The sequence below is a fragment of the Canis lupus genome, chromosome 3, assembly GCF_048164855.1.
Source record: "Canis lupus baileyi chromosome 3, mCanLup2.hap1, whole genome shotgun sequence".
Classification (NCBI taxonomy): domain Eukaryota; kingdom Metazoa; phylum Chordata; class Mammalia; order Carnivora; family Canidae; genus Canis; species Canis lupus.
The window spans coordinates 52,940,263-52,966,987 of record NC_132840.1 but is presented as its reverse complement, the minus strand read 5'-3'; the positions used below and the strand labels follow the sequence as shown (position 1 = coordinate 52,966,987).

The following is a 26,725-nucleotide window of genomic DNA, read 5'->3' as shown; positions in this document are numbered from 1 at the left end:
CACAGAGAGATTTGGGTTGCCCACGGAGACATGCAGAAGAAACAGCATGTAGCCAAAGGCACGAGAAAGAAAAGAGCCCATCTTGGAAGGAGATTGTTACCAATAATTAGGTAGGCATGGAATGTATTCTTTTTTAAAAAGATTTTATTATTTGAGACAGAGAGAGAGAGAGGGAGAGAGAGAGAACAGAGAGTGGAGAGGGGAAGGGCAGGAGGAGACGGAGAAGCAGACTCCCCAATGGGCAGGGAGCCTGACTCCATCCCAGGACCCAGATCATGGCTTAAGCCAAAGGCTTAACCAACTGAACCACCCAGGCCCCCCTGGAATACATTATTTATAGGTTCTAGAATGCTACCCAAGATCCCTTCTCTCTGATGCCAGTGTGGATCCTCCAAACCAGGAGCTGCAAACTGGCAGCCAGTATTTCATGTTGCAAGCACAATTTTAACAATTCTTTCTTTGAATGTGAATGCCTTTTATGGTGCATGTTTCTCTCTCACCGTAAGCCTGATCATCCCTTTAAATCAAATCTCTACCTAGTCACAGTACTTTACTACCTGACCTCTGAAGACATTTGCACAGGATTGCTCAGGAATATCATCCATAATACAAGAGATGAGAGGCTAATGATGCCCACCTTAGATTCTGGGTCTTAGAGCCCATTGGGGATGCCTGAGAGCTTTGCTGGCCAGAGGGTCTGGGGGTACTCTGGGAAAAAGCAGGGGTGAGTACTTGCAGACTGGGCAGGGCACTGGCCTTGTCAGAGCCTTATTCCTGGTCAGCACCCTTATACATTAACATCTTGCTCATCCATCTGAGGAAGTAGGCATCTAGGAACTTTTCTTCTCCATTTTCATGTATTTCATGGTGGTGGGAACTCCCAAGAGAGAAATACTAAGGAATTGGTCAAGGTCAATAGATCAAAATTGAGCCAAGGTATACTGTAACTATATTTCCAGAACCAGAATTCACATCTCATGGTTCAAAATTGGGAACATGGTATTTGAAATTTTGAGTGCCCTGGAAAACATGACAGGAGCAGTAGAGTTATTTAGATCACAGCCGGTGTGGACTGGGAGCAAAAGAAGGGATGGAGGGAGTTAGAATCTCAAGTCCCATCTGGGAGACGGAAAACAAGGATTCAGGGTTGTACTTGACCCTGAAGTGGGATCTGGACTTCTTTCGCAGTCTACTGAACAACGATCTAAGATTTCCTCCATGTGCCTGAAAACATAGAGTCGACCCTTGAACAACATGGATTTGAAATGCACGGGTTGACTTATACCTGATTTTTTTTCCCAATAAAGTACAGTATTGTAAATGTATTTTCTTTTCCTTGTGATTTTTCCCCCCTTAAAAAAAGATTTATTTATTTATTTTAGAGACAGAAAAAGAGGAGAGGTGGGGAGAGGCAGAGGGAGAGGGAAAGAGAGAGTCCTAAGTAAACTCTGCACTGAGCATGGAGGCTGAAGCAGAGCTCCATTCAACGACCTTGAAGTTACGACTTGAGCCCAAACCAAGAGTTAGACTCAACCTATTGTACCACACAGGTGCCCCTTGTGATTTTTTTTTTAAAGAATTTTATTTATGAAAGAAAGAGAGCATGAGCAGGGAAATGGGCAGAGGGAGAGGGAGAAACAGACACCCTGCTGAGCAGGGAGCCTGGCGTGGGGCCTGATCCCAGGACCCTGAGGTGCTAAAGGCAGGCTCTTAACCACTTAACCGACTGAGCCACCCAGGCGCCTCTAATTATACTATATTTGTATAAGCATTTGAGTTTATTTCTGGTCTTCCTAATTAGTCCCATCTGTTTGTCTATTCATGTGCCAGCTCCATACAATTTTATTCGTTGTAGATTTAAAAGATTTTAATATCTTGCAGAGCTAAATTCCCTTATTTTTCTTCTTTTTCAGATTTTTGTGGGGGACTATTTCAGTTTATTTTTCCATATGAACTTGCTAATGAACTTGTCCAGTTTCATTCAGATGATGAATAGGAAATCTTTTTCTTTGTCTAGGAGTGTGTGGCCCCAACCCATAGAAAAACATTATTGTGGGTCATGTCAAAAGTAAAAAAGTGCTTTTTCACAACAGGTTTGCCACCAGAACACAGGTGTTGTAAAAACCACCTCTAAATCTAAACCAAAATGGGAATGGAGAAGACTCACATGAACATCATTGTCATTGGACCCATAGATTTGGGCAAGTCTACCACTACTGGCTATCTGATCTACAAATGTGGTGGGATTGACAAAAGAACTATCGAAAAATATGAGGGGAATCCCTGGGTGGCGCAGCCGTTTAGCGCCTGCCTTTGGCCCAGGGCGTGATCCTGGAGACCCAGGATCGAGTCCCACATCGGGCTCCTGGTGCATGGAGCCTGTTTCTCCCTCTGCCTGTGTCTCTGCCTCTCTCTCTCTCTCTCTCTGACTATCATAAATAAATTAATTAATTAAAAAAATATGAGAAGGAGGCTGCTGAGATGGGAAAAGGCTCCTTCAAGTATGCCTGGGTCTTGGATAAACTAAAAGCTGAACATGAACATGGTATCACCATTGATATCTCCCTGTGGAAATTCGAGATCAGCAAGTATTATATGACCATCATTGATGCCCCAGGACACAGAGACTTTATCAAAAACATAATTATAGGGCAGCCCCGGTGGCGCAGTGGTTTAGCACTGCCTGCAGCCCAGGGTGTGATCCTGGAGACCTGGGATCAAGTCCCGCATCGGGCTCCCTGCATGGAGCCTCCTTCTCCCTCTGCCTGTGTCTCTGCCTCTCTCTCTCTCTGTGTGTCTCTATGAATAAATAAATAAAATCTTAAAAAAAAACCATGATTATAGGCACATCTGAGGCTGACTGTGCTGTCCTGATTGTTGCTGCTGGTGTTGGTGAATTTGAAGTAGGTATCTCCAAGAATGGGCAGACCCATGAGCATGCCCTTCTGGCTTACACACTGGGTGTAAAACAACTCATTGTTGGTGTTAACAAAATGGATTCCACTGAGCCACCCTACAGCCAGAAGAGATACGAGGAAATCATTAAGGAAGTCAGCACCTACATTAAGAAAATTGGCTACAACCCCAACACAGTAGCATTTGTGACAATTTCTGGTTGGAATGGTGACAACATGCTGAAGCCAACTGCTAACATGCCTTGGGTCAAGGGATGGAAAGTCACCTGTAAAGATGGGAATGCCAGCGGAACCACACTGCATGAAGCTCTGGATTGCAGTCTGTCACCAACTCATCCAACTGATAAGCCCTTGCATCTGCCTCTCCAGGAGGTCTACAAAGTTGGTGGTATTGGTACTGTCCCAGTAGGTCGAATGGAGACTGGTGTTCTTAAGCCTGGCATGGTGGTCACCTGTGCTCCTGTCAATGTTACAACTGAAGTAAAGTCTGTTGAAATGCACCATGAAGCTTTGAGTGAGGCTCTTCCTGGGGACAATGTGGGCCTCAATGTCAAGGATGTATCTGTCAGAGATGTTCGTCATGGCAATGTGGCTGGTGACAGCAAAAATGAGCCACCAATGGAAGCAGCTGGCTTCATAGCTCAGGCGATTATCCTGAACCATCCAGGCCAAATCAGTGCTGGATATGCATCTGTGCTGGATTGTCATACAGTTCACATTGCTTGCAAGCTTGCTGAGCTGAAGAAGATAGATCGCCGTTCTGGAAGAAAGCTGGAAGATGGTCCCAAGTTCTTGAAATCTGGGGATGCTGCCATTGTTGATATGGTTCCTGGCAAACCTATGTGTGTTGAGAGCTTCTCTGACTATCCTCCTCTGGGCTGTTTTGCTGTTCATGACATGAGACAGACGGTTGCTGTGGGTGTCATCAAGGCAGTGGACAAGAAGGCAGCTGGAGCTGGTAAAGTCACCAAGTCTGCCCAGAAAGCTCAGAAGGCTAAATGAATATTATCCCCAATACCTGCCACCCTAGTCTTAATCAGTGGTGGAAGAACGGTCTCAGAACTCTTTGTGTCAATTGGCCATTTAAGTTTAATAGTAAAAGACTGGTTAATGATAACAATGCATCATAAAATCTTCAGAAGGAAAGGAGAATGTTTTGTGGACTATTTGTTTTGTTGTGTGCGTGTGTGGCAGTTTTAAGTTATTAGTTTTTAAAATCAGTACCTTTTAATGGAAACAGCTTAACCAAAAATCTATCACAGAATTTTGAGACCCTTTAAAACAAAAGTTTAATGAAAAAAAGTAAAAAAGTAACTTTATTTAGATTTTATAATAATGACAAATGTTCATTTCCATCCTCCCGAGTTAAAGAAGTGGATCAATTAAATTCCCATTATTGAATATAATAAATTAAGAAAATGTACTTCAAATTCACATTAAAGAAAGCTTAGATCAGGGGCACCTGGGTGGCTCAGTGGTTGAGCATCTGCCTTCAGCTCAGGTCATGACCCCAGGGTCCTGGGATTGAGTTCTGCATCGGGTTCCCCACAGGAAGCCTGCTTCTCCCTCTGCCTATGTCTCTGCCTCTCTCTGTGTGTCTCTCATGAATAAATAAATAAAATCTTAAAAATTTTTTTATAAAAAGAAAGCTTAAATAAGCGCTTCTCAACCAGGGGAGATCTTGTCCACAGGAGACATAGGGTCTGATGACATTTTTGATTGTCACAATGGGGATGTGGGGATGTTGGTGTTCCTGGCATCTACTGGGTAGAAGTTGGGGGCAGGGTGAGATGCTGCTAAACATTCTATATTGCACAGGACAACACAGCACTCACAACAAATCATCTAGTACAAATTCAGAGGTTTAGAAACCACAGTTTGGAGAAAGAAGGAGATAGTCTGGATTTTTAGAATGTGTATTTATTTTTTTAGAAAATTTATTTATTTATATGAGGTGGGGGATGGGCAGAGGGAGAAGGAGAGGGAGGCTCCATCTCAACAACCCTGAGATCAAGACCTGAGCCAAAATCAAGAGTCCAGTCCAACTAAGTGCCCCAGGATTTGTTTCTTTTAAAGGAAAATACAAAGAAAGGGGAAATGGAGATGATTGTTAGGAAGGAAAAGGATGATAAAAGGACATGAAGGTGATAAAAGGAGGTAGAATGGAGTAAAACTTCTGGTCGTTTATGAAATTTTAGGGTTTTTTTGGATTTAATTATTAAGTCATCTCTACACCCAAAATGGGGCTCGAACTCATGACCCATAGATCAAACTTCACATTCTCCACTGACCCAGTACAGTGCCCCCAAATTGGCTGTTTATAACAAATATTGATGTAGCATCATGTGAAAGTCTTACAACTCTGAACGGATATGAGAATGCACCTATATGTTTCATGAACTATCAGGGTTGTGAGATCAAGCTCCAAGTTGGGCTCTGCCCTCAGTACCAAATCTGCTTGAGATTCTCTCCCTCTGCCCCTACTCTCTCTTGCTTGCTCTTTCTCTCTCTCAAATACATAAATAAAATCTTTAAAAAATAGAAAAACATATTCTCTGATGTATTTATATTTGTCAAATTTCTAAGGAAATATTATATATTATTATTTTAATGCATATTAGTATGTGAATGAGACTTGGAATCATTGGTTTATAAGCCATCTATATTTATCATTTACTCATTTTTTAAAAGATTTTACTTACTTATTCATGAGAGACACAGAGAGAGAGAGAGAGAGAGAGAGAGAGGCAGAGACACAGGCAAAGGTAGAAGCAGGTTCCATTCAGGGAGCCCGATGCAGGACTCAATCCCAGGACCCCGAGATCATGACCTGAGCTGAAGGCAGATGCTCAACCACTGAGCCACCTGGGCATCCCTACTCATTTTTTTTTCTATTGCATTGTTGACGCTCATTTATTAGTTTATGTGCTCTTTATCTATTAAATGAAAGTTGGGGCACCTGACTGGCCCAGTTAGAGGAGCAAGTGACTCTTGATTTCTGGGTTGTGAGTTCAACTCTTATGCTGGGGGTAGAGAGTGTTTAAGAAAAATAACAAACAATAAATAAAAGTTTGTCTGGCATTTAGCTATTATAAACAAACATATAAACTGTTCCTGGGGTTCAATGGGGGTACTTTTCATAGATGTATTTAGTGTTAACAAAATATCTGACTGATATAAGGTAAGTTACATTTTTCCAAAGTGTCTACTTTGTCTTTTTATAAAATCTAATTCAGACTTTGTATTCTTGTGACACCTTCTCTCCTGCGCATTAACATTTTTATGCCATGGAGAGTGTATTTTGGGTAATTAGATTTTTTCAACATTCCAAAAATACAGAATTTCCTATGTGTCCAGCAATAATTTCTCAATTAATCTATGTTGCTGATAAATTGCTTCATCAACTACTAATAGAGTTTAGTTACTGATTTCTGATGGTTAGAATAAGTCAACAGCTCTGTATGCACCTCTTGGAGAAAGGCACAATTTCATGAGCTTGAGTCATATAGTTAATGTGGTCTGATTATACCCAAAGTAACTGATCTGTGATCACAAGAGTTTGTGTTGTGATAGCTCTTCTTGAAATGAACATCTGATTTTATTTTTAGTCTAGTTTATAAAATATACAATGTCTGCTAGATGCATTTCAGTGGATGCTCCAGATGTATACTCAAATCAATGTTACCTACTAATAACAGCAACAATGACAACAACAACAACAATAATAATAATAAATGTTGACTAAGATGTGGAGAAATTGGAACTCTCATACACTGTTAAAGGGAATGTAAAATGGTGCCACCAGTTTGGAAAAGAATCTGGCAGGCAGCCTGGGTGGCTCAGCAGTTTAGCACCGCCTTCAGCCCAGGCCATGATTCTGGAGTCCCGGGATCGAGTCCCATGTCAGGCTCCCTGCATGGAGCCTGCTTCTCTCACTGCCTGTGTCTCTGCCTCTCTCTCTCTCTCTTTCTGTGTCTCTCATGAATAAATAAATAAAATCTTAAAAAAAGAAAAAAGAATCTGGCAGTTCCTCAATGGTTAATGGTTAGATTTAGCGTATGACCCAACAATTTCACTCCTAGGTGCATACTTTTATATTTGAAAACATATGTAAACAGAAAAATTATACACAAATGTTCATAGCAGCATTGGTCACAATAGTCCAAAAGTAGAAACAAATGGACAAACAAAATGTAGTATATTCATACAGAATATCATCCAGCCACGAAAAGGAATGAGGTCCTGATACTTGCTACCAACATGGCTAAAGCTTAAAGACATTATGTGGAGGGAAAGAAGTCAGATAGAAAAGGTCACATATTGCATCATTTCATTTATATGAAATGTTCAGAATATACTAATCTACAGAGACAGAAAGATTAGTGTGGTTGTCTAAAGCCCAGGGAGTGATGGAGGTTGGGGGCCAATTGGAAGAGACTGCACCTGCATAGGGTGTGGAGTTTCTTTTGGGGGTGATGAAAATATTCTGAATTTGATGATGGTGATGGCTATACAACTCTGAATATACTAAAAACTACTGAACTGTACACTTCAAAGGGGTGAATTATATGGTATGGTGAATTACAGCTCAAAGCTGTTACAAGAAAACACAATGAAACAAAACAATGTTATTAAATTCAAACCAGATATTGTTACTTAATCTCAAAAACAAAAACAACACTGTCCTCCCCTAAGTAATTATTAAATCCTAAAATCTCGACTTAGCTAGAGATGCCTGCGCAGTCTCATGTAAATCCACAACAACATATGTCATTGCTTGTAAGGACCATGCATGGCTGTACCCTAGGTGATTCCCTCCTTTTTTTTTTTTTTTTTTTAAGATTTTATATATTTATTCATGAGAGAAAGACAGAGAGAGGCAGAGACACAGGCAGAGGGAGAAGCAGGGTCCATGCAGGGAGCCCGACGTGGGACTCGATCCCAGATCTCCAAGATCAGGCCCTGGGCTGAAGGCAGCGCTAAACCACTGAGCTACCCGGGCTGCCCGATTCCATTCTTTTATTACTATTATTTTAAAAGATTTTACATAGGGCAGCCCCGGTGGCTCAGCGGTTTAGTGCCGTCTTCAGCCCGGAGTGTGGTCCTGGAGACCCAGGATGCAGTCCTGTGTCAGGCTCCCTGCATGGAGCCTGCTTCTCCCTCTGCCTGTCTCTCTCTCTCTCTCTGTCTCTCTGTCTCTCTCTGTCTTTCATGAATAAATAAATAAAAATCTTTAAAAAATTAAATAAAAGATTTTATTTATTTGAGAGAAAGAGAGCACAAGCAAGGGGAGGAGCAGAGGGAGAAGGACAAGCAATGGTCTTAATCTGTTATTTCCTATCCTTTTTAATGACATAGAAATGTCATTACATGGAGGAGCCAAGAGTTTCAAACTCATGTGGGGATTTTCTCAAGGAGCTCTTCTAAATGTGAACTGTAAAAAAGATTTATTTTTAAATTAATTAATTTTTAAAAGTTATCTCTCTACCCAACATGGGGCCTGAACTCAGCACCCCAAGATCAAGAGTTACATTCTCTTCTGACCAAGCCAGCCAGGTGCCCCATGAATTTCTTGAATTATTGATAGTTACCGTCTAATGGGCTTGTTTTCTCCCCAAAGATTGTGCCAGCTACTATTATTATTACTTAAAGAGTTATCTTTTTAAGGAATTAATTTTCTAAGCCATGTATGAGTTTGTTAGGGCTGTCATAACCACGTACCACGGACTGGGGGGCTCAAATAACAGAAATTTATTTTCTCACAGCCCTGGAGGCTGGAAGTCTGAGGTCAACTTGTAGGCAGGATCAGTGTCTTCTGAGGCCTCTCTCCGTGGTTTGTGCATGACTGCCTCTTCCCTGCATTTTCCCAGTTTTCCCAGTGTGTGTTTGTGTCTTATTCTCTTTAAAGGACATCAGACATATGGCATTAGGGCACACCCATATGACTTCACTTTACCCTAATCACCTCTTTAAAGGCTTTGTCTTCAAGTACAGTCACTTATACATAGTTTTATTTTCTCTGGGGGGGGGGGGGGACACAGTTCAGTCTATAATGAACAATAAAACACAAATATAAGAAAAATATGAGCATAAGGAAAAGTTAAAAGCAGGGGCACTTGGGTGGCTCAGTCTTTTAAGTGTCTACCTTCAGCTCAGGTTGTGATCCCAGAGTCCTGCAACTGAGCCCTGTGTCAGGCTCCCTGCTCAGTGGGGAGTCTGCTTCTCCCTCTTCCTCTGTCTGTCCCCCCAGCTTGAGTGCTCTCTCTCTGAAATAAATAAATAAAATCTTTACCAAAAAGAATAAAAAAAAAGAAAAACTAAAAAAGCCTATAGCTGTGTCAGTTTGAACAAATCAAGATTGTTCCTCGTTTTTGCCAGTATGCAGACGTAATTGATGGTATGCATAATCCTAAATGTAACTTTTTATGTATAATTTAAAATAATACTGGAAAACTGTATGTTTTAAAAAACTCTTCCCAGTAGTTGTATAATCACTAGTATTGCCTTTAGAATGTCTATCAAAGAAACAACAAGCTTTATTAAAGAAATATGTATAATTGGAAAAGAGGGCTGTAGCACTTTATATAGTAAGACTGTAAATAAATCAACTACCCACATCAAAGAATGGGAGTGGGATTCTCACGGTATTTATGGGGATGGGGAGACCAAAAGTCCTCCAAGCTATTTTTTTGGCACCACTCCAATCTTCAAAGAGCTGGAAATGAGAAATGAGATGACACACACATACAACAATGACGTTTAGACAACAGAAACTGGTTGGGAACCCTACTGGCAGATACTGGAAGAAAGTGTTTGAAAATTGCTCAAATAGAACTATTTTGTATCTGGTCATGCTGCATCTGGAGCCTGATGATGACAAGATACTATATTTAGTTCATTTGTCAGCAAAACTATAGGGCTGTGGATGCCTTTTCTTAATATGCCAAAGAGGCCAAGCCAATGGAAATGCAAAACAATTGCGTGGGAAGGGCAGTCCCTCCTTCTTCTGCATCAATCTTTTCTAATTGTTGGTAAGTTGTCATCATAGTTTGAAAGAGGAACTTCATTTGCTTTTTTTTTTTTTTTTTCTTCATTTGCTTTTTGATACTAGCCCCTCCAGGCACAAAAGTATAAACTCCAAAGAAGAGGGGGCCATCTTACAATCTGCACCTTCAAAGGAGAGAATGATAAGGAGCCACAGATCCTCCTTTTCTTTGTCATTTTGTTCTCTTCCCATGAGCACCAGGCAGAAGACGTAGACAGAATATTTAGCTTGTAACCTGGACCAGACAGCCTGGATGGGAACCTTTTCTTTCCAGTTCTCATAAGATTTCCCCTGGAAGGACCCCACCTTTGGATTCCTCAGGACCCACAAGAGCAAGATGGGCTACTGATTCTGAGATGGGGATTCAGCAGTGCATATAATGACTTAGACTTGGAGATATTGCTTCAGCCAAACCCCTTCCCTTAGAAGGGGTGTTCTGAGGCAGAGTTGAATTTGAAAGCCTTAAGTACATCTTAAGTACATTTACCTGCTCTCTTCAATATTTATTTACTGTTCTTTATTGCCTCCCCAATTTACTTTTCCTAAGCCCTTTCTCCAGCCACTATTAGCATCCGAGCAATCATGATGAGGGTGAAGTTGGGTCTGCAGCAAGAAGGCAGGGCTCTTCTGACCCAGGACACATTTACAGCATGCTTTGAGGAAGTTCCAGCACAGACAAGGTCCACATGGAAGGAGGACGTTGTGTACATTGTGCAACGCTTCCAAAGGGCAAGGAACATCCAACTCCACGGTTTAGATTACTTGCAAAGTTGTATTGTTGGTCATTCTATTATAGGAAGACCTACCTCTGCCCAGAGACCCAGGTCTCCATCTTCCCAATCACATTTCCGTTGGCTTGGAAACTCTTAGCCTCACCAAGGACTATTTTTCTGCTTTTAGCTGCTTCCTTCCTAAAATCAAAGTCTCTGTGCAAAGCACTGGAAGAAACCTGATTTTGGGGGGAGGTTGTCGTTTTATGCAGTCCATAATAATGACCACACCTGGTCTTATAAGGTGCAGAGGCAGTGGGAGAGGGAACCCAGTGTGTGTGAAGGGGAAGATGATGACATAAACAGTGCATTTTGGGAGGCCAGGGAGTGTTGGGTGCTTAAGACACTGTTTTTCAGGGGATCCCTGGGTGGCGCCGCGGTTTAGCGCCTGCCTTTGGCCCAGGGTGTGATCCTGGAGACCCGGGATCGAATCCCACGTCGGGCTCCCGGTGCATGGAGCCTGCTTCTCCCTCTGCCTGTGTCTCTGCCTCTCTCTCTCTCTCTGTGTGACTATCATAAATAATAAATAAAAATAAAAAAAAAAGACACTGTTTTTCAAATTTAAGGTCTATACAAATTGCCGGGAGATGTTATTAAAATGTAGCTTCTGATTCATAGTTTCAGGATGAGTCCATAGAGCATATTTTGGCAGTCCCCAGGCCAGTATAGAGAGTTGGGGTGTTAGGGAGAGCTTAACAGGAGCTCCACAGGGAATCACAGCTGGAGGCCAACTCCTCTGTGGACGTGCCACGTCAGAGGCGAGACAGGAAGCATGACCGACCCCTGGGATCGTTTTCAGCTTTACCGCCCTGATTTTGGGTTCTGAGGTTTCCAGCAGGGAGGTGGGTGTTTTTGTTTTTGTTTTATTTTCAGTAGGCTGCATGCTCAGCATGGAGCTGGAACGCACGACCCCGGAGATCCAGAGTCCCATGCTCCACCATCTGAGCCAGTCAAGTGCCCCCCAACATGGGGGTTCTTTTTTTTTTTTTTGAAGATTTTATTTACGTATTCACGGGACACAGAGAGACAAAAGCGGAGGGAGAAGCAGGCCCCATGCGGGGAGCCCGATGTGGGACTCGATCCTAGGACCCCACGATCGCTGCCTGAGCCAACGGCGGACGCTCCGCCACTGAGCCACCCAGGCGCCCCAACACGGGCTTCTTCGGCCTCTGGGGTCCTCTGCGGGAACGACGAGGCTCCGCGCCGCGCGCACGCTCGCTCCCGGGCCGCACACCGCCCGCGCTCCGCCCCCCGCCGCCGCCCGGGGTCGCGCACCCGCGCCCGCGCCCGCGCTCGGGGCGGTTCTGCGGCTCCGCAGCTGGCCCGGGCTCCGCGTCAGGCGCGGGCGGGGGCGTGCCGGGGGCGGGGCCGGGCCGGGCCGGGGGCGGGGCCACGGCGGGCGCAGGCCACGCCCCTCGGCCGTGCGAGAGGCCGAGCTTGCTGCATTGCAGCCGCCGCGGCGCCGCTCGGCTCCTCACTCCCAACAATGGCGGCTCCGAGCCCGAGCGGCGGCGGCGGCGGCTCCGGGGGCGGCAGCGGCGGCGGCACCCCGGGCCCCGCGGGGCCCCCGGCGCCGGGCCACCCGGCCGTCAGCAGCATGCAGGGTAAGGAGCGCGCCAGCGCCGCGACCCCGGCCCCCCCCCCGGCGCCCCCCCGCCCCGGCGCGGCCTGTCCCCGCGCCCGCGGCCGCCCCGGAGCCCGCGGAGGAAGCCGCCCGAGCCGCCCGCGCCCGCGCCCGCGCCCGACCTCGCTCCCGCTTCCCGCTTCCCGCCGCGCGCCCGGGCGGCCCCGGGTGGGCCCCGCGCGCAGGCCCGGGGCCGCGGCCTCCGCCCCCGCCCCCGCCTCCGCCCGCGCCCGGCCGCCCCGCGCCCCGCGCCCCGGCCCCGGCCCACCTGGCCCGCCCCCGCCCCCACCCCCACCCCCGCCGCCCCCGCCGCCGCCCTCACCTGGCGCCGCCCCGCCCGCCGTTCCGGGCCCAGCAGAGCCGGCAGGTAGGCGGCGAGGCGGCGGCGCGCGCAGCCCAGCCCAGCCCCAGCCCCAGCCCCAGCCCCAGCCCCCGGCGCTCCTCCGCCGCCGCCTCCGCCTCCGCCTCCGCCGCCTCCGCCGCCGCAGCGGGGCCCGCGCAGGGCCATCTTGGCTCCCCGCGGGGGCGCAGCTGGAGCTGCCCTCCCGGCCGGCGCCTGCGGGAGCCGCGCCTCCGAACTTTCGGCGGGGGGGGGGGGGCGCTCGGCCGGGGCCACCTGCGAGGTGCCGGGGTGCGGTGGACGGCGGCGCGGCGCGCGACCCGCCTCCGCCGCCTCCGCCGCCTCCGCCGCCTCCGCCGCCTCCGCCGCCGCGGGGCAGTGCAGGGTCCGGGCGCCGCCGCGCCGCTTGCTCGCGAGGGGCCGTCGCCGCCGGGGTGCGCTGGCGGAGCCGCGCGGCTCTGACGCGGGTGGGTGCGGTGGCGGGGGCGGTGGCGGTGGCGGTGGGCGGTGTTGAGATCGGCTCCAGGCCCCAGGCCCCAGCCCGTCGGGGGCCATTTCCTTAAGTTTCCTGTGGAATTTGGAGGAGTAGTGTTATTTTTAAAACCGGGAATCTCAGAAATCTCTCGCCGACCTCCGCTCGCTGCTTGGGTCACACGATTCGCAGAGCCGCTCGGGTACCCTCGGTGGTCAGCGTCGCCATGGTTACCCCTTGATGGAAAGCTGTCCGGAGGGGCTCTCTGGCCCGGCTGACCCGTGTGTCTAGGGGTGTCACAACTTGGGAGGTTCCACATCGACTGGCTGTTTCGTGTTTATGAGAGTGTCTGCGTTCCGGAAGCAGAGACAGGATTTTATGCCTTTTCTTTTCTTTTATTTTCTTTTTTTTTTTTTTAAATCCCGGTTGCCCTCCCTGTGAGATAATTTTAATACACATAAAGAATGGTGATATATAGACAGGATGATGTCAGAGCTCGGAGGACACTTTCTGTGCAGGCCTTCATAATTAATTAAAATTGAATTGGTTATCGGATGCCGCTATGTTGCACGGCACACTATCCAGACGAAGTAAAACATGGATTTCCTGATCTTACAGCTTTCCAGTCTAGTAGTTGCTGGTGGGGAAATGAAACAGCAAAATGACAATTTAGGATCGTATTGCTTGTGCAAAATGGGTGACCTACAAAGTTTATAAAAATAATGCAAGTTTTTGCATTATTTTTTGTTTTGTGTTTGTTTTGGCAAGGAAGGAGGGGTAGGGAGATTGGTAGTTTGAAGAAGCTGTATACATTTATTTTGTTGGTGTTCAGAAAATTTTTTTATTGAGCATCTGCCTGCGCCTTGGGATAGACTGTAGCACTAGGTATAGAGAAATAAGTGAATCGGGCAGTCTCATTCCTGGTGGAGCTTACACTCCTGACGGGATGGGGGAGGGAAGACACTCTGCTTGTAAATAAGAAAGATTACTAATGGAGGAAAAAGTGTTGCGAAGGTAACGAGCTGGGTTTAGTGATGGAAGATAACGGGGAAAGGTAGACTGCTTCGATGAGATGGTTTAAGAAGACCTGTGTGCAAAGATGACGCCTGTGCTAAAGGCAGAGGGAAAGGGTGTATATGAAGGTTCCAAAGTGGGAAAGAAAGAGCTTGGAGTGTTCTAGGAGCACAGAGTCCTTGCGGCTGGGCATCATTCGGACGTTCTCTATTCTTCTCCGCCATCCCTGAGATTCAGTGCCTAGTAAACTAAACTTTCTAACAAGCCGAACCTATTTCCAAAGAGAGAAAGAGGTCATAAGTCTTCTCTTTGAAATCTTGATGAGTTTTTCCTTTACCAGTACTATGTCTAGCCTTGATTGATACAGGAAACTGCTAGTTATATCTCGTTCTTTAGCCTGTTTTGCTTACTCAGAATGAAGAGAAGCACTTGAAAGTCGCAGGATGTTGTCTCAGGATGTTGTCTAGCACAGTCCAGGTTATAGACCGTGAGCTTACCAGCAATTTAGGATCCTTTTTGTTTGTTTTATATGGTTAGAGCGTGGCCTTTCATGCTTCATTTACTCTAGAGACCTTCAGGTTTAGATCAGACTTCAGATCCTTAGACTGTTTAGTAGATATCCCCCCTCCCCTTCCTCAGTCTGCTTCTCCTTGCCGCCCCAACACACTGCCTTCCTGGGAGGTGTTAATGGCCCCTCCCCCTTCAAACAGCTAGTGGTAGGGCATTATGGAATACATTTCAGGTCCTTCTGTGTGATGAGCCCTGTGCTGGGCACTGGATAACCCCATATACTTTTTTTCATAGCTTTGAGGTTTGTGGCTCAGGAGTGGCCCAAGTTAGGAGGCATTCTTTTCTTTATACCATAATGTTTAAGAGTCATAGCTCTGGGGTCCTGGATTTGAATCTCCTCATCAGGATTGAAAATTTTTGTGACCCAGGGCAAGATACTTAACCTCTCCCGACCTCAGTTTCTCATTTAGAGTGTAGGAATAAGGCTTACGTCACAGCTTCTTTGAGGATGCATGTAGAGCATGGGCCTGACATATAGTAAGGATGTGATACATGCCAGCCATCACCATTGTTAATAGCAACAATGCTGTTATTTGTAAGGATGCCATTAATGGTCTCTTTCATTATTAGTAGACGTGTCCCTAACCCCTCATGATCCACTACACAGTTTCTTTAGCTTCATTATTGCTGGGTCCTACTCTTCTCAGTAATCTGTGGATTTCTACTTTTCATTATGGAGCCTCTCCTTTAAGCATATTCCTGATGAGTCTTTACCTGGATTCAGGTAAACTGCTCAATCATGTACAAGCTCTGTGACTTGGCGATTACTCACCTTCTCTGAACTCTGAGTTTCTCATCTGTTAAAATAGTGATAAAACTTACCTGGCAATGCTGTTATGAGGATCACGTTATTGATTAATGCATACAGAAGTGCTTGGAAAATTATAAACTATAAGTGTATAAGGATCGTTAATAGACATGGTTATTTACTTGCTAGAGTTACTAGTCGCTTAAAATGTACAGGTTTTAAAGATCTCATAAACACAAGAAGTTTATTTTAGATACTTAGGGGGAAAATAAAACTTCTATAAACTTTACTCGGGTAGCTGAGAAATGTCAGGTTTTTTTTTTCAAAGATTTTATTTATTTATTCATGAGAGAGAGAGAGAGAGAGAGAGGCAGGCAGAGACACAGGCAGAGAGAGAAGCAGGCTCCATGCAGGGAGCCCAACGTGGGACTCGATCCAGGGACTCCAGGATCACACCCTGGGCTGAAGGCAGACCGCTGAGCCACCCAGGCGTCCTGAAATGTCAGTTTTAAAAAATTTATTTACTTATGAGAGACGCAGGGAGAGGCAGAGACATATGCAGAGGTAGAATCAGGCTCCTCGCTAGGAGCCTGATGTGGGACTTGATCCCGGGACCCCAGGATCATGCTCTGAGCTGAAGGCAGACACTCAACCACTGAACCACCCAGGAGTCCCGAGAAATTGTTTTTTTTTTTTTTTTCCCGAGAAATTGTTTTTAAAACAATATCTAAAATGTGATTAGAATAGTTAGAATCTACAACTGATTCTGAAAAACATGAAGGCATTTGTAAAGTATTTGTTACAGGAAATAGTTATACATTGTAGGTACCTCTGATTCTCTTAATGAGCTGTTCTAGGTAGGCAGTCGTTCCTTTTTTCTTCTAGGGTCTCAGATGTAGATGTATAACAGAACTTCTGGGCTAGTCTAGTCCTTGCCTATTTACCTCCACCTGAACAATTTATAAATATCAATTTAAGCAAAAAGATGATAGTTTTTGGGCAGCCCTGGTGGCTTAGCGGTTTAGCGCCGCCTTCAGCCCAGGGCATGATCTTAGAGACCCAGGATCGAGTCCTGCATCAGGCTCCCTGCATGGAGCCTGCTTCTCCCTCTGCCTGTGTCTCTACCTCTCTCTGCCTCTCTCTCTCTCTCTCTCTCTAATAAATAAATAAAAAAATCTTAAAAAAAAAAGATGATAGTTTGATCTCCTTAAAAAACACACTCAGATGGGAGTGCCTGGGTGGCTCAGTCTTTTAGGCTTCCAGCTCTTGATTTCAACTAAGGTCTTGATCTTGGGTCCATGAGTTCCAGCCCCATGTTGGGCTCCATCCTAGGAGTGTAGCCTGCTTATAACACACACACACACACACAAAATAATGTACAACATGGCGACTATTGTTACTAATATTATATTGCATATTTGAAAGTTCCAAAGAGTAAATCTTGAAAGTTCTCATTACAACAATAAAAGTTCTTTGTGTATGGTGATGGATATTAGTTATTGTAAAGGTTAAAAAAAAAAGATATTAATTCATGAGAGACAGAGACATACGCAGAGAGAGAAGCAGGCTCCTTGTGGGGAGCCTGATGGCAGGACTTGATCCTAGGACCCTGGGATCTTGACCTGAGCCTAAGGCAGATGCTTAACCACTGAGCCACCCATGCGTCCCTTTTAAAAAGATTTTTATTTGAGACAGAAAAGAGCGGGGGGGGGGGGTGGCCCAAGGGAGAGGAAGAAGCAGACTCCCCACTGGGCAGGGACCCCGACATGGGGGTCAATCCCAGGACCCCAAAATCAAGAGCTGAGCCGAAGGCAGACGCTTAACCTGCGGAGCCACCCAGGCACCCCTGTGTATGGTGATGGATGTTATCTAGACTCATTATAGTGATCATTTTGTGACACGTACAAATACCGAATCATTAAGTTGTATACTGAAAGTAATGTGTAACGTACGTTAGGTATTCTAAAATAGTAACAAAATCCAAAAACAAAAAAACAAAAAACAGAACTTTCAGGTGTAATAACACACGTCTATTAGGAAAAGAAGATTTAATATCAATATACTTTTTTTCTCTCAATAATATTTAAGTATATAAAATATGTGTGAAATGCCCCATTTGCGATTCTGTTTGACTATTTCATGCCATTTAGTCTGTGGTTTCTAAGAGCCATAGGAAGATGCCTTTACCTGGATTTTAAAGAACTGAATTGTGCATACAATTGATATAGTTCCAAACCCTAGAATTGCTTGCCTTCCCTCCCCAGTGTGCTCAGTACTATTCCTTTAACACTTTTTTCACATAACCTGATACAAAGTCCAGCTCAGCAAATTGGGCCCCCTCAAAGCACCTTGCATTTCTCTGTTCTCTTAAAAATGAGAGCAACTCTAGTATTAAGAGAGAAAAAGTACAAAAGCAATGCTTTCAAGATACTTTCTTTTTTTTTTTTTTTTTAAAGATTTTATTTATTAATGAGAGACAGAGAGAGAGAGAGAGAGGCAGAGACACAGGCAGAGGGAGAAGCAGGCTCCATGCAGGGAGCCCAACGTGGGACTCGATCCCGGGTCTCCAGGGTCTCCAGGATTGCACCCCGGGCCGAAGGCGGCGCTAGACCGCGGAGCCACCTGGGCTGCCTGATACTTTCCTTTTGTTCTCACATACCTTTGAGTGAATGTGTACTGAAACTCGTTTTGAGATGGAGTATTAGTTAACCCTGTATTTTGAGTCCTATTTTCTTTTTTTTGGTAAAGTTCTTTATTTTCTTTCCATTTCTTTTACCTAATGTAAGAAACTCTCATACATAACCCAGGTCATTTCCTCTGTAGTTTCCATCTCTTGGAGATAGAGATTTTGGCCCAAGTAACACAATCAGGGAAGCTTTAATTCAGATTTAAAATTAAGAAGGGAAATTAATAGTTAACACAGTTCTTTTTCACTGCCGTTACCTAATTTGATGCTCATAAGCACCCTGTAAGGGTAGGTGGGCATAGTCCCCTTTCATAGATTAGGGAATTTAACATTCAATAAGGTAATTTACCCTAGACGAGGTGGCTTTTAACCCACTTATGTGACTGGTAGCCTTTCTTCTTATTGCTCAGTAACACAGGTTCACACAGGTTCTCTGAGCTCAAAGCCATTTCAGCCATTCAGGTCTGAGGGAAGAATCTTTGCCAGAAGTGATGCAGATTCAGGAATAGAAAGGGGAAATTATTTTAGGGTGCAGCCAGGGGGTGGAAGCTCTAAGCAGCCAGCCATGTTTGGGTTGATTTTGGAGCTTTGTTGCTTCCTGATGCTCCTTTATGTTATAGAGTTCTAAACTCGCTGGAGGGTTGACGGTAGCATTTTGAATTAGGAGGTGTTTTGGATTGGAAATCTACGTGGAAAGAAAGGAAGGAAGGAAGGAAGGGAGAGAAAGAGAAAAGAGAGAAAGAGAAGAAAAGAAGAGAAGAGAAAAAGAAAAGAAAAGAAAAAAGAAAAGAAAAGAAAAGAGCAGCCCTGGTGGCTCAGCAGTTTAGCGCCGCCTTCAGCCCGAGGTGTGATCCTGGAGACCTGGGATCGAATCCCATATCAGGCTCCATGCATGGAGCCTGCTTCTCCCTCTGCTCCTATTTATTTATTTATAAATAAATAAAATCTTAAAAAAAAAAAGGATAATATCAGGTAATCTTATCTTATAATCTGAAAACAGTGTGTCTGCACCTACTTTGCCAGCCTAACAGCTCCTGTGGGTTTTGCATATACCCAGTCCCCTTCTCTGGGTCGATAGTATAAGGTGCAGGGCAGGGGCCTAAGTGGTTTCCCACTTCCTCAGCAGCTCCTTCCAATTCCTCGGACATCCTAAGCATGGGTACTGCTGCCAATGGACCATGATGAACTACAGTATGGAGCCACCCTAGTGCAAAGAAAATCAGAGCCGCCTTACTGGGTCAGGCCTATAGAGCAAGCTACCAAGTCTTCCTTCTGACACAAGCATGAAGAGTCTAGTTGTTTGCTGCCTCCCAAGTTCAACCTCAAAATTGTGGCAAGTGGCCTCAACTGCAAAGTTACTCAGAGTACATCATTATGGCTCTAACATCTAAAGATTTATCTTGGCTTGCCCAAAATTTGTGTGTGCATTGTACTTAGAGTGGTTTCCACTCCTGCTGTGTTTCCTTTCACTTTCCTTGCTTCACCATTCTCAAACTTAAAAGGGAGCCACTTAAATTGAGTTAATCACAGCTTGTTTGCATCATCCAAAACCATTCGTGATTTGATAAATACAGATCAAATCCTTTCCATAGTTGTTTTTAACTTGAGATCTTGTCAGTCCTCATAAGCCATTTCTTTTTCCTGCCTGTGGCCAATGACCACCTCATTTACTCGTTGGCTCTATAACTAAATGCTATATATTATCATCTCCAGCCTGTTTGGGGGAAGCCCAAGTACATCCAGGGAGTGCAGCTGATTAACTCTGTGACTGTGGGCAAGTATCTAACCTCTATGAGCAGCGTTTTCTCATCTATAAAACAGAACAGCAATACTCAAAAGTGCTTTGTGACCATTAAAATATCTAAAATGTCCAACATAGAGCCTGGAATGATGCAGGTTGTTATTACCACAGTGATTATTGCTGGTCTCTCCGTCAGGTGAGCAATGATTGTGGCACCTTCCCCATCAGACCAGCTTCACCTACACAAAACCAGTCTCTCTCCTTTCATTCCACGTCCCCCTGAGAGAGGTAAAAGGGAAGGACTCCAGACAGCATGGGGATCCCCACCTCAGGCTCTACATTCCACCACAGCCCTTCCCAGACATAGCCTAGTGTCCCAGTGTCCAAGAAGGTGGATACTTTCCCTGGGAGGAACCTAACCAGATTTCAGGAATACCGGCAAACATCAGGGGAGCCAATTAATGTCACTTCTTAGTAAAGTCAGACAATGAATGCATATCAGATATAACTGGTAACTTTTCTTGTTTCTCCCTTTTATAAATTTTATGATCTTTGGTAAGCTGAAACATAACATGCCTTGAAAAAGTTGCTGCAAGTGCCTATTTCGATCATCTTTCCATGCGGTGGGGAACGATGTGTTTTTCAGGAATCAAGCTGCGATTGTGCAGACAGATTTCCTTCTTTTTCCTGTACCTTTAAGTGTATTTTCCTTGCTCCCTTTGCCTTGGTATTGCTATTCTGTTGCCCTCCTCCCACCATTTATTTTTGCTACCTAGTAGCAACCTGTGAGCTGAAAAAGAAGAGTGTTGACTTAACTGGTTTCAGCGTTTCATCTGCTTCCTTCCCAATTGTCCACGGGAGTTTTCCCTTCCTTCTCCTGGGAGTAGGGTGTGTGTGTGTGGGGTGGTGGTGGTTGGTGGTGGTGGTGGTTGGTGGTGGTGGTGGGTAGTGGGAGAGAGGCTTCTGACCCATGGCTAAAGCTCCCCTGTGCCCTCTGTGTATTATCGCTGCTTCCAGAGAGCGGGTTTCCTTTGCTCCTGGACCTGTGCTCACCTCATTTTGCCCAGCAGGAGGTTTGCTGGCTTTTAGTTGCTTTGGGCCTTTAAGACTACTGGCTCTCTGACTTTTCTCTTTCTGAAGTCTTCCTGCCGAGCATCTGATGGGGCAGCAAGTTTAGCTTGAGGGGTGGCTGCCTCCAGGTTTGCCCCCTGGACTTCTGCCCATAAAGTGTGTCCATTCCCACTCCCTCCTGTGATGTCTTTTGTGTGACTACATAGTGAGCAGTAGGTCACTTCTGGGCAAAGAAGCTACATTAAGATTTTTCAGGTTTTGCACGTTATAGGTGAGATCTTTATCTTAGCATTTCTTTACTTTTTAAAAAAGATTTTATTTATTTATTCATGAGAGACACACAGAGAGAGGCAGAGACATAGGCAGAGGGAGAAGCAGGCTCCAGGCAGGGAGCCCGATGTAGGACTCGATCCCAGGACTCTGGGATCATAATGTGAGCCAAAGGCAGACACTCAACCACTGAGCCAGCCAGGTGCCCCTTTATCATAGCATCTTAAGCATTTTGGTAACTGGATGGGAAAGACTACTTAAACACATCCTCCCTTTAGTCCTGGCTTTTTTCTTCTGAGTTTTGATTGCATTTGTGTAAATACAAGTTTGAATGATCCGAGTTGCTCCGTGTAGTTCCTAAAGCATTAATAAACGCAGGTGTAGGTAGACTAAGAAAACCAGACATTCACCCAATTAAACTGAAGTAGTGAGAGCATATTTTGAGAAGGTTTTGTCATAAACAGCTTATTTTACTGGGTGTATTTTACAAGAAATTATACCTGTATGAATGTAGGCATAAGGTAGGACCAGGTCCAGGTCCAGCAGGATTTAGGACATGAGTTTACTTCCCAAGGAGAATTCACAGGTTTTCTTTCTGTAACTTCTAAGGTCCTGCTCTGCCTTCTCATTCCTAGGGAGGACACAGTCTTGTCAGCCCTCCTTTAGGAGGGTTGCAGTTCCTCCTCAGTAGTTCATTGTCTTATTATGCTTGAAGTTAGCAAATTGATTAGAAAATGTTGCTTTGAGTGTTTAGGCTTCACAATCTATGAACTTCTTTTGAAGATTTTGAATCACGGATAGCAATTAATCATGAATAGTTTTCAGTCATTCATTTGAGTTGATAAAAGTAACCTGTAATATGTTCTGAATTTGTAGATCGAAAAAATTGACAAGATTATAAAAAAATTACTCTTGACTTCCAGGGGCTAGTAGCTGTCCTATTTATCTAATAGATGTGAAAAATTAAAGTAATGGCAGAATTTAGAATTTAATCTTTACTTCAACTCCTCTTAATAAAGTACTTCTACCCTAGAGAGAGCTGACTTTTTAAAGAAAGGCCATATGTTACAATTATCACTGTGATGGTGGGGGCTATGTGATTTGAACTGTTCTTGAATTGGTTTTATTCAAATGTAATATAGAAATGTAATGTCATGTTCTAATTTTGGTTTGTTTGGTTTACAGTCAATGAACTGGAACTTATCTCTTTTACTTTAGGCTTTCAGATAAACTTCTGTGAAAAGGCACAAAGTAAGCTACAAATTTTATGATATTATGCTACTTATTTTTTTTTCCATATTCATCTTGGTATTGGGAATGTGTCCACTATTGTTTCAACTAACCAACCATGGCAGTTTTACATTAAAAGAGCTTCCATTTCTCATTCTTTTTCAAATACAAAAAAAAAAAAAAAAAAAAAAATTTGTGTTATATTTTTTATTGTAAATTGTTCTTGTTTTCACTTGAAATTGGAATAGAAAGATACAGGTATTCAAACGTACGTAGGTATAGAGAAACGTGTATAGATATCAAGTGTATATAGTTTTGAGATGTACATAGGTACAGTAAGCAGACTAGGTTTAGAAACATGTTTATAGGTATACAAAGATATTCATGTGACTTAGTTATAAAAAATATACAGAAGTATTTGGACTTTAACCATAATTTAAACTATAGATTGAGGAAAGTTCTCTTTTGTTTGTTTTGTTTTTACATTTTTAAAAAAGATTTTATTTATCTGACAGAAAGAAAGAGCAGGTCCCCAAGCAGGGGGAACAGCAGGCAGAGGGAAAGGGAGAAGCAGGCTCCCCACTGAGCAGAGAGCCAGATGCGGGGCTCAATTCCAGGACCCTGGCACCATGACCTGAGCCGAAGGCAGATGCTTAACCAATTGAGCCACGTAGGCACCCTGAAAGTTCCCTTTTAATATCATGGTGTGAAAAGTCTGTAACCGTACTCAGAGGTTTAATACTTTAAAATTCATTTATTTGAACCATACATTTAGAGCACTTTTACTTTTTTCTTTGAAACAAAGTTTGTTTCTTCTTCCTGCCTCCCTCTACTCCATAATAGAGACTAATGTTGTATTTTAGGACACTAGTATTTATAGAATATAGACTAAGTTTCCTATTAAAAAACAAAATTTTAAAGCTAAAACAAATGCATTTTAAACTTAAATATCATTTGTATAAATGCAGTTTCAAAAAAATCCTTACTCAAGGAGGCTACTCTCCAGTTAACATAAAAGCATCCCAAAATATTATGTAACTTAGTTTCATCTTCTTATTTATTCAGAGTAAAGAAGAATGGTGACCACCTTTTGATATACATCATTCTACCCCCCCAGCTTTATTGAGATATAACTGACATATATAACATTTGCGTAAGTTTAAGGTATTTAGTATGACGATTTCATATGCTTATATATTGCAAAATGATGATCACAGTAGGTTAGTTAACGCCTCCCTCACCTCACATAGTTACTATTTCTTTTTGTGTTAAGATCATTTAAGGTTTATTCTTTTAGGGACACCTGGGTGGCTCAGTCAGTTAAGCGTCTGTCTTCATCTCAGGTCATGATCTCAGGGTCCTGGGATCGAGCTTCACCACATCCGGCTCCCTGCTCAGCAGGAAGTCTGCTTCTCCCTCTCCCTCTGCCCCTCCCCCAGCTTGTGCTCACACTCTCTCACTCGCTCTCTCAAATAAAATCTTAAAATTTTTTTTTAACAAAAAAACAAATATTTTTTGTTAAAAAATTTTTTTGTTTCATTACTATCATGCTTCTCTTACCTTTAACTAATAATATGTGATTTCCTTCCAGTGATAAATCTACATATATGATATACATCTATATATAATGAAGTTACAACTTCTATTTTATGCTATTTTTAATTTTAATACACTTACTGTGATAATTTTTAGCTTTCACTTACATTTTAACAAAATATTTAATGTTTCATGTAATTTTTTATGTTTTGACAAAATCTAAGAAAATTCCTGAGATTTTTAAAATTTAAAGCTGCGTTCACATTGTTGCCCTTTTTTTCTAATTTAGCCCAGTTGTGGACACAAAGCAAGAGAAATGTATTGATTTTATTAAGTTTAAAATTATGTAGCAGTGTCCTTGAAAAGCTCTGTAGCTAGATTAAAGGTGCCCTCAGACTAAGTGGTTCTGTCCCTTTACCATTGTTACAGAAACAGCAGAGTTGCAGTGCTGTCCACATGGAAGAGTCAAACAAGGAGGTGTATACATTTCTACTTTGATACTCACTTTTGGTTGTCTTCCCTACCTCTTCACATTGGCTACTCCTCACATCTCCTTTTTCATTCCCCTCTATCTTTGTTTTCCAGCTTTTGGGATTCAGCACAGTTTGATACATTCCTTTACAAATCACCTTTTGGACCCCTTGGTACATAAAGAGGGGGAAATGATTAGTTCAGAAATAAATAGGTCCCTGTCCTCAGTGGGCTCAGAGTGTAGTGGACTTGAGTTGATCTGGGGTTGGTTCTGAGCGTTCAGCTGCCGATACTATAGATTGATTGGCAGCTGAACCCAAGAAGAGGTAGTGTAGGAGAGGTGTCCTGGGCACCTTTTCTCTGCTGTTGTGTCACGAGAAAGAACAGCATGGGGATGGGGTTGTGGTTTGCAGTGGGTCTCATGAGACTGCTTTCCTGATTGGAGAACGTGGCTTGGAGATCCAATGGTGGGCCTGCCCTACTTTGGAATGAAGCAGAGCTGTCTGCTAGCTGGAACCTCAATGGAACACTCCAGTGAAGGAGCACCCATATCAGGGTTGGAGCAGGGATGTTGGTAGGTATGGCCAGCTCCAAGTTGACAGCACTTATTTTTGTACTAAACTCTTTAAGTTTTCACTTGCTTACATACATTAACTTTTTTCCAAGATTGGTCCTGCCTTAAAAATTAAAGTACGCTTTCCTAACATTTATAGACAGTCTTACATTTGAAATTGAGACATTAACTTTATGTTAAAAGTGGTCATCATATCTTTAAAAATAAAGTTCTTGAAATCGCTAAGATAGTCTTTTCTCATCTAATAGGGCATGGTCTAGTGCCAGAATCTTCTGTTTCATTTTAAGGGTGTTCCAAAAATCATCAGAACTTATGTTTAATTAAGAATATTTATATGTTAATAAAACAGAATATTTGTTATATAGTAGCTGTAGGAGGGGATGGGGTGCAAATAGCACAAAACTGGATTATTGTTAAAAGTACGTGAGTGAGTACAACTGCTTCAGATGTTCAATTCTCTATCATAAATCAGAAAGACTTATTGTAAGATGATTCTGATGACTAATGGAAGCTCTGAAGGATTAATTTTCTCCATTGTTTGACTTTCACATAGTTTTTGTTTATATTGTTACATCACTATTCCAATTAGTTTATTACAATTGCCTGTTATAAGTTAGTGGAGTTTTATTGGAAACGTGTGTGGGGGTATTTACACACACAGTGTGAGATTGCATATTTAACTTCGGAACCAGATTTTTATGGAAATTCAATAAAAATCCACTTTGCACCTCATGGTTGACTTTTTAAAATCAATTATAATTTGCATTTATTTGCTTTTTGGCTTTCTAAATATATTCATTTAAGATAATACACATCTGAGATAAAAAGTAAATAAATGAAGTTATAATTAAAGACAGCAGTGTTGTATTTAACACTGTTGGATTGTCAAATTATTTTGATGTCTGAATATAAGAGTACTTGAGGAAAAAAATATTCTTATTTAGAGTGCCTAAATTGAGAAGATTGATTAATTCATCATTTAGCATTTAGAGATAATGATTTTGTACTTCTAAAGGTGTTTAGGTGGCTTCTGACCAAGTTTGAATGATATCTTGATGGCTTTAATCAGCTAACCTAAAGGCAGTTCTTTAGAATATGATTTGCTTTGCTTTGTAAAATTGTTTTTTTTTTTTTTTTTTTGGCAGGGGGAGATATGCCTAGAAAACACTTTTTGAGAAGTGCTTTTATAGGTGTCAGATGTACCCTAGTGTATTAGCGTTCTGATTTTCCTATTTGGATGACAATGATGACTTATTAAGGAGCCCATGCTATAGAGTTCTTGAATGCTAAAGACAAGTTTGAGTAGAGCCTTGTAGCTTTTCTGTAGCCTTTACTATTTTGGTAGCTTTGAAAACTTTTTCTAGTGACTTTCAAAAGTTGTTTTACTTGGGAAACTTTGCATAAACAACAGGATCTTTTTTAGAAACTTATGTGCTTCATAGCTGACTTTTATTCTTGAAATCACTAATATTTGGATTACAGGTAGTGATTGCTTTTGATAACACTGCACATCAGAGTATTTGGAGAAACACTGGAGGTATCCTAATGACAGATTCTCATTAATTGTGAAACTACTCTTTTACAATAAGTGTCCCTAATTGTTTTTAAGTTGATAATAATAAAAAGGAAACCATAAAGAGGAGGAAGG

At 43.2% G+C, this 26,725-nt stretch overlaps 2 protein-coding genes across 3 annotated transcripts in view; both read left to right on the top strand.

The window, feature by feature from the left end:
• The first annotated feature begins 2,114 nt into the window (after positions 1-2,114).
• Positions 2,115-4,086, top strand: LOC140624959 (elongation factor 1-alpha 1-like). The gene is made up of 3 exons (XM_072812032.1): positions 2,115-2,287; positions 2,467-2,671; positions 2,845-4,086. Exons 1-3 carry the CDS (start codon positions 2,147-2,149, stop codon positions 3,915-3,917), a joined length of 1,419 nt encoding a protein of 472 aa, XP_072668133.1. The 5' UTR covers positions 2,115-2,146; the 3' UTR covers positions 3,918-4,086.
• An 8,107-nt stretch (positions 4,087-12,193) lies between these two features.
• MAP2K4 (mitogen-activated protein kinase kinase 4) overlaps positions 12,194-26,725 on the top strand; it is a 135,392-nt gene continuing 120,860 nt past the window's right edge. The window contains exons 1-2 of one of the 2 annotated variants that reach the window (XM_072821098.1): positions 12,202-12,334; positions 22,485-22,517. In XM_072821098.1, coding sequence (XP_072677199.1) covers positions 12,217-12,334; positions 22,485-22,517 — 151 coding nt within the window. In that variant the 5' untranslated portion in view covers positions 12,202-12,216. Of the gene's footprint in view, positions 12,335-22,484; positions 22,518-26,725 lie in introns of both variants that reach the window. The other variant, XM_072821099.1, reaches the window with a different exon arrangement.

Bases quoted from the DNA above. Each gene is read 5' to 3' on its own strand.
- LOC140624959 (XM_072812032.1), top strand. From the start codon at position 2,147: ATGGGAATGGAGAAGACTCACATGAACATCATTGTCATTGGACCCATA. The intron at 2,288-2,466 runs GTGGCGCAGCCG...AAAAAATATGAG, and splicing joins AATATGAGGGGAATCCCTGG to AAGGAGGCTGCTGAGATGGG. The intron at 2,672-2,844 runs GTTTAGCACTGC...CCATGATTATAG, and splicing joins GCAGCCCCGGTGGCGCAGTG to GCACATCTGAGGCTGACTGT.